This window comes from Oncorhynchus mykiss, chromosome 7 (genome assembly GCF_057628025.1).
Source record: "Oncorhynchus mykiss isolate SJ-2025 chromosome 7, ASM5762802v1, whole genome shotgun sequence".
In the NCBI taxonomy this organism is placed as follows: domain Eukaryota; kingdom Metazoa; phylum Chordata; class Actinopteri; order Salmoniformes; family Salmonidae; genus Oncorhynchus; species Oncorhynchus mykiss.
In genome coordinates this window covers 10,529,857-10,537,500 of record NC_143028.1, presented here as the reverse complement: position 1 = coordinate 10,537,500, position 7,644 = coordinate 10,529,857, and the positions used below count along the sequence as shown (strand labels likewise).

Here is a 7,644-nt window from a genome sequence, read left to right as displayed (position 1 = left end):
AGTTTAATGGCTGTGATAGGAGAAAACTGAGGATGGATCAACAACATTGTAGTTACTCCACAATACTAACCTAAATGACAGAGTGAAAAGAAGGACGCCTGTACAGAATAAAACATATTCTAAAACATGCACCCTGTTTGCAACAAGGAACTAAATTAAGTAAAACTGTACAAATGTGGCAAAGAAATGAAAGATTTGTATTCAGGACAAAAAGTTATGTTTGAGCAAATCCAACACAACACACCACTGAGTATCACTCTTCATATTTTCAAGAATGGTGGTGAGCGCATCGTATTATGGGTTTTCTTGTTATTATCAGGATACATTTAAAAAAAGAAACGGAATATATCTAAGCACAGGCAAAATCCTAGAGGAACCTGGTTCAATCTGCTTTCCAACAGATACCGGGAGACAAATTCACCTTTCTGCAGGACAATAACCTAAAACACAAGGCCAAATCTACACTACAGTTGTTTACCAAGACGGTATTGAATGTTCCTGAGTGGCCTTGTTACAGTTATGACTCGGCTTGAAAATCTATGGCCTGAAAACGTCTGTCTAGCAGTGATCAGCAACCAACTTGACAGAGCTTGAAGAATTTTAAAAATAATAAATGTGCAAATATTGTACAATCCAGGTGTACAAAGCTCTCAGAGACTTACCCAGAAAGACTCACTGCTATAATCACTTCCAAAGGTGATTCAAACAGGTATTGGTGTGAATACTTATGTCAATTAGGTATTTCTGTATTTCATTTACAATAAATATGCTAAAATGTTTCACTTTGTCATTATGTGGTATTGTGTGTAGATGGGTGAGCAAAACATATATTTGATGCATTTCAAATTCAGGCTGTAACACAACAACATGTGGAATAAGTCAAGGGGTGTGAACACTTCCTGAAGGTACTGTATTTATGACATTACCAGCACAAAACCCTAAATTACCACAAACATTCCAGAGGAGAGAGCTGGCCACCACTCTCTCTCTCTCTCTCTCTCTCTCTCTTCTCTCTCTCTCTCTCTCTCTCTCTCTCTCTCTCTCTCTCTCTTCTCTCTCTCTCTCTCTCTCTCTCTCTCTCTCTCTCTCTCTCTCTCTCTCTCTCTCTCTCTCTCTCTCTCTCTCTCTCTCTCTCTCTCTCTCTCTCTCTCTCTCTCTCTCTCTCTCTCTCTCTCTCTCTCTCTCTCCCTCTCTCTGCCTCTGCCTCTCTCTCTCTCTGCCTCTCTCTGCCTCTTCCTCTCTCTGTCTCTGCCTCTTCCTCTCTCTGTCTCTGCCTCTTCCTCTCTCTGTCTCTGCCTCTCCCTCTCTCTGCCTCCCTTTCTGTATCTGCCTCTCCCTCTCTATCTCTCTCTGCCTCTCCCTCTCTCTCTGCCTCTCTCTCTGCCTCTCCCTCTCTCTCTCTCTCTGCCTCTCCCTCTCTCTCTGCCTCTCTCTCTGCCTCTTCCTCTCTCTCTGCCTCTCCCTCTCTCTCTGCCTCTCCCTCTCTCTCTGCCTCTCCCTCTCTCTCTGCCTCTCCCTCTCTCTCTGCCTCTCCATCTCTGCCTCTCCAACCAGCAATGCATCTCTCAACTAAAGGTCGACCGATTCATCGGAATGGCCGATTAATTAGGGCCCATTTCAAGTTTTCATAAGAATTTGAAATGGGTATTTTTGGATTTTTTGTGACACTTTTATTTCATCTTTATTTAACTTGGTCAGTCAGTTAATAACACATTCTTATTTTCAATGAAGGCCTGGGAACGGTGGGTTAACTGCCTCGTTCAGGGGCAGCTCGGGGGATTCAATCTTGTAACCTTACAGTTAACTAGTCCAACGCTCTAACCACCTGCCTCTCATTGCACTCCACGAGGAGACTGCCTGCGCGAATGCAGTAAGAAGCCAAGGTAAGTTGCCTGCTAGCATTAAACATATCTTATAAAAAACAATCAATCATAATCACTAGTGAACTACACATGGTTGATGATATTACTAGTTTATCTAGCGTGTCCTGCGTTGCATACAATCGATGCGGTGCGTATCGTTGCTGCAATGTGTACCTAACAGAGTCAGTGTATATGCAACAGTTTGGGCCGCCTAATTTGCCAGAATTGTATGTAATTATGACATAACATTGAAGGTTGTGCAATGTAACAGGAATATTTAGACTTATGGATGCCACCCGATAGATAAAATACGGAACGGTTCCGTATTTCACTGAAAGAATAAATGTCTTGTTTTCGAGATGATAGTTTCCAGATTCGACCATATTAATGACCTAAGGCTCATATTTCTGTGTGTTATCATGTTATAACTAAGTCTATGATTTGATAGAGCAGTCTGACTGAGCAGTCTGACTGAGCGATGGTAGGCAGCAGCAGGCTCGTAAGCATTCATTCAAACAGCACTTTCGTGTGTTTTGCCAGCAGCTGTTGATGACTTCACGCCTATCACCTCCCGAGATGAGGCTGGTGTAACCGATGTGAAATTGCTAGCTAGTTAGCGGGGTGTGCGCTAATAGCGTTTCAAACGTCACTCGCTCTGAGACTTGGAGTAGTTGTTCTCATTGCTCTGCATGGGTAACGCTGCTTCGATGGTGGCTGTTGTCGTTGTGTTGCTGGTTCGAGCCCAGGTAGGGGCAAGGAGAGGGACGGAAGCTATATTTTTACACTGGCAATACTAAAGTGCCTATAAGAACATCCAATAGTCAAAGGTTAATGAAATACAAATGGTATAGAGAGAAATAGTCCTATAATTCCTATAATAACTACAACCTAAAACTTCTTCCCTGGGAATATTGAAGACTCATGTTAAAAGGAACCACCAGCTTTCATATGTTCTCATGTTCTGAGCAAGGAACTTAAACATTAGCTTTCTTACATGGCACATATTGCACTTTTACTTTCTTCTCCAACACTTTGTTTTTGCAATATTTAAACCAAATTGAACATGTTTCATTATTTATTTGAGGCTAAATTGATTTTATTGATGTATTATATTAAGTTAAAATAAATGTTCATTCAGTATTGTTGTAATTGTCATTATTACAAATAAATAAATAAAAATTGGCCGATTAATCGGCATCAGCTTTTTCTGGTCCTCCAATAATCGGTATCGGCGTTGAAAAATCATAATCGGTCGACCTCTACTACTCAACTAGAACATATACACATATCCAACCAGCAATACATCTCTCAACTAGAACACAGAGAAAGTAGTCTTCTTCAACAGCAATAGTGTCAGAGGAAGAGGCAGGTAGGCCTGACTAATAGATGTCTGACAGCCTGACACGCACGCACACACACACACGCACACACACACACACGCACGCACGCACGGCGCTCAGTGGTACTCACTCTGATCACCTCAGGCGTCTGCTGGATGAGCAGTGTCGAGCCGATGTCTCTCAGGGCAACCACATCGCTAGGGGCAACCGGGTGTCTCACGGCAACAGGAGGAGCAGCGATGGTTGCAACAGGTGCTTCTCCAGGGGAGGGTGTAGGGGGCGGGACAGGGGAGGGTGGAGGGGTGGCCGTGGTGGTAAGTACAGCTGTCAGGTCAGCTACAGGTGGATGTTCACGTCCAGCGGCTGCTTCTGAAGGTGTGGGTACGACTGTAGGTGGTGGAACAGGTGTGGGTACGACTGTAGGTGGTGGAACAGGTGTGGGTACGACTGTAGGTGGTGGAACAGGTGTGGGTATGACTGTAGGTGGTGGAACAGGTGTGGGTAGGGCAGAAGGTGTAGCTTGGTCTGTGGCGACAGACTCTGCTAGGGTTGTGGGGATAGGGGCAGGGACAGGCGTGGGAGCTGTAGAGACAGACTCTGCTAGGGTTGTGGGGATAGGGGCAGGGACAGGTGTGGGAGCTGTAGAGACAGGTAGGGCCGTAGGAACAGGTCCATCTGTAAGTCTGGTTGCAGGTGTTGGTGTGGAGGCATGTACAGGTCCATCTGTAGGTAAAGGCACAGTTCAGTTCACATACATACATAGAAGGAAGAACCGTGCAACATATACACAATACCGTAAATAGGAACAGATGGATACGGACAGTCACCTTGCCCAGCGGGTGGAGATCCAGGTAGTTTGGCCTGCGTCAGAGTGTCAGTCTTGGCTGCAGTAGCCAGAGTGTCCTGTAGGAGTCTCATCACCTCCTTCTCTTTGCTCTGAGCCCCAGTCTTCCCAGTGTTCCCAGGACTACCCCCAGAGTCCACCAGCTCTTGGGCAAAGCTCTCAATGCTCTCCAGGATCCTCAGCAGCAGGGCCCCGTCCTCCTCATCTCCCAGCCCCACCATGCTGCCCTCTGCCTGGGGGAGAGGAGCAGGCGAGCTGGGGGTCGACCTAGTGGCCTGGGCGTTAGCGGTTAGGTGGCTAACAGGAACAGGCCTTTGAGCCTGGGGGTTGATTTGGGTTTGTGTCTGGAGAGAGGGTTGGGTTTGTGGGGAGGTGTTCCCCTGTCCTGTCCCCCTCTGTCTGGTCTTAACGGGGAGAGGGGGCTCCGCCTCTCTTTCTCTCTCTCCCTCTCTGACTCTGTCTCTCTCCCGACCCATGCTCTGCGACAGACACTCCAAGTCCATCAGAAGCTTGTCGATGTCGTCGTCTCTATGAGTGACAGGAGGGGTGTGTTCGGAGGTTAGGGGGCAGGTGAGGTCTTCACCGGCAGACTGGAGTGTGTGTGTAACGTGTACGTGTGACAGATTGGGGCTGAGGTGTGTGTGCGCGGAGCTGGGGGGTGTGTGTGGACTAAAAGCTGTCCCGTTCCGACTGTGAGTGTGTGTGAGGCTTCTGGTCGGTGTGTGTGAGTGTGTGTGTCTGGAAGCCCTGTTCAGCCCCCTTCCCAGGTCTGCGTCCTCCTCAATGAAGAGAGCCTCCATGGGGGAGATGGACGGAGTGTGTGTGCGCGCTGACGGAGTGTGCGTTTGCGATGAAGGTGTGTGTGCCTGGGTTGGAGGGGTAGAAATAGACAACGTCTGTGTGTGCGGTGAGGGAGAGTGTGTGTGTGACAGAGTGTGTGTGTGCTGCAGCCCGTTGGTCTGAACCTTATGTCTCCCTGCTGTCTCAGGCATAGTGGACAAAGAGAGAGAAGAGTCTGGAGCGAGTGACGAGGGTGGCAGTATATCCCTGCTCTTGGGTAAGGGAGGGTTCTGAACAACATCCTCATACCGTGGCGGTTGATCATTCCCAAATATGGGTGAGAAGGGGACAGCAGCTTGCTGCAGCATATGGAGACTACTAACCAGCTCGGCCAACTCGCTATGACCTGCAATCCCTGACCCTTGACCTCCAGCCCCTGACCCTAACCCCAACCCAGCCCCCTCCAGCTCTAGAGGCAGTTTCCTCAGATAGGAGCTCAGTCTGGTCATCACAGCTCTGTAGATGCTCTCTGGACTGGCTCCCCCATCTTCCTCTCCCCCGGGACTCTTCCGACTGATACACTGCTTGATGATGTCAGTACATTTCTTCAAGTCCTCTGAACACTTGACCAGAATGTCCAGACAGGCCCGTATGTCTTCCCCCCCTGCTCCTCCCACTCCTCCCTCCTCCCCTGCACGGGTCTTCTCCAGTAACCGGGCGATGAGGGACTCGTCGGCTAATGAGCTGAGGTAGAGAGACGCCACTGTGTTTAGCCCCGCCTCCAAGGAACCAGAGCAGGCACTGGATAGGCTACTGGTGGACCCGCCCCCAGCCCTGGAGACACTGGATAGGCTGGTTGTAGATAAAGACCCGCCCCCGGCGGTGATGCTAGGAGTCGATAGGCCTTTGAGCACCTTGGTGGTGTCGCTGAAAGGAGGCAGGTTCTCATCATTGGCGTTTCCATTTCCAGTAATAGTCCCATTCCCCGTTCCTCCGACGTTCCCGGTGAAGTGTCCGTAGATGATGTCGAGGTCCGTTGACCGACGGCTGTATGAGTCCGGCCTGACCTTGCGACCTTTCCTGAAGGTCACGTGACTGGTGGAGAGGCGGAGCTTCTCGAAGGAGAACTCTTTGAGTTTGCCACTGGCCAGGTTGATGGCTTCTCCTGTGATGTCCTTCAGACTGGCAGAGCTCTGGAGAGGCCGGTCAGGACCAGAGCTGGTAGTAGTGGTGGTAGTGTTGGCCTTCTTACCTCGCCATGGAGGACTGTCCTCCCCCACCACACCATACACACTGTTAGGATCATTAGGAACACCACTACCCCCATTACAGCCGGTCATACTAAGTTTAGAGCTGTTGGGGATTTGGTGAGGAGAGTTAGCGTTTCGGGTCAGGTTGTGTGTGAATGTGTGTGAGGGGGCGGTCAGCAGCTCGGAGCAGGTGCTGCGATGGGCAACAGTACAGTCCAGTCCCTGGGACAGCGCCCCACATGACCCGGAGCAGTAGTGCACCGCGTGACTCTGAGCCCGACGGTCCACCACCACGCTGCTGTAGCAACTAACACTGCTCACTACCACGCGATAGGCTGCTGCCATGGTTACCGCTCAGTTGACGCCTGGTTACCGCTTGGTTACCAAGGTTACAAAGCAGTCTCAACTACCGCACGGGAAAAAAACATATTGGAAAAAAACACGTGAAAAAAATCCAAGGCCAAAATAGTTATTGTTTAAATCCCTGCAGATGAGTGGAGGCAGTTTCAGATCCACAGAGTCAACTAAACAGCCTCCTTAAAATCCACACCAGAAAGATTTGAAACTCCAAATTCATTTAGAAAAAATAGACACATTTCCACACAGAAAAACGTCCACATAAAAACCTAAAATATCCCTCAGATGAGAAGAAGAAAAAGGTCAATCCATGTTGTAATCACAGGATCCATCAGAGTCACGATTCATTTGATTTTCACCTGTCTAAACACCGTCTTCTCAGAGGTCCTCATCTCTCCAAAGGAACTCCAGAGGCCTGGTCTAACCCCCCCCCGATCAGGGTTCACCGTCCTGGGCTTGGAAACTCACCCAGGCCCCCTCTCCTTTTGTCCTTCTCTCACCATTTCTCTCTTCTATCCCCCTCTCCTTCTCTCCACTTCTATCCCCCTCTCCTTCTCTCCACTTCTATCCCGCTCTCCTTCTCTCCACTTCTATCCCCCTCTCTGCCTCTCGTTCGTAAAATAACTGCAGTCCACTCTAACCACAGCTGCCTTGATGTGATTCACAGATGGTTGGTTGGCTCTCTCTCTCTCTCTCTCTCTCTCTCTCTCTCTCTCTCTCTCTCTCTCTCTCTCTCTCTCTCTCTCTCGTCCTGTGCTGTCAAGCTGCTCTCAGAGTGTTTCTGATGGGAGGACACCACCTGTGAGTTGACAGAAAAGGGGGAGTGAGGGGGAAGGAGGGAGAGAAAGAAGGAAGGAGAGAAAAATATAGCATTCAATCATTTAGACAGTCACCCTGTAGCAAATAATTTTTCTCTGTGTGGGTGTGGGTGGGGGTGGGGTTGGGGCGTGTGTGTGTGTGTGTGTGTGTGTGTGTTGTCAGCCCTCCAGCTATCCTCCAGATTACAGTATATATGAGGGACCTTAGTCCTTTATCATCAAAGAGTACAACACTGCATGTGTACTTCCTGACACACACACACACACACACACACACACACACACACACACACACACACACACACACACACACACACACACACACACGCACACACACACGCACACACACACACACACGACACGCTGGTTCCCGATCAAAAAGAGCGGAAGAAA

General features: G+C 49.0%; 1 protein-coding gene across 1 annotated transcript in view; it reads right to left on the bottom strand.

The window, feature by feature from the left end:
- ppp2r3a (protein phosphatase 2, regulatory subunit B'', alpha) overlaps positions 1 to 7,644 on the bottom strand; it is a 40,441-nt gene that overhangs the window by 16,882 nt on the left and 15,915 nt on the right. The window contains 2 exon segments of the mRNA XM_036982733.2: positions 3,333 to 3,925; positions 4,030 to 7,232. Of these exon segments, the coding sequence (XP_036838628.2) occupies positions 3,333 to 3,925; positions 4,030 to 6,421 (2,985 nt within the window). The 5' untranslated portion in view covers positions 6,422 to 7,232.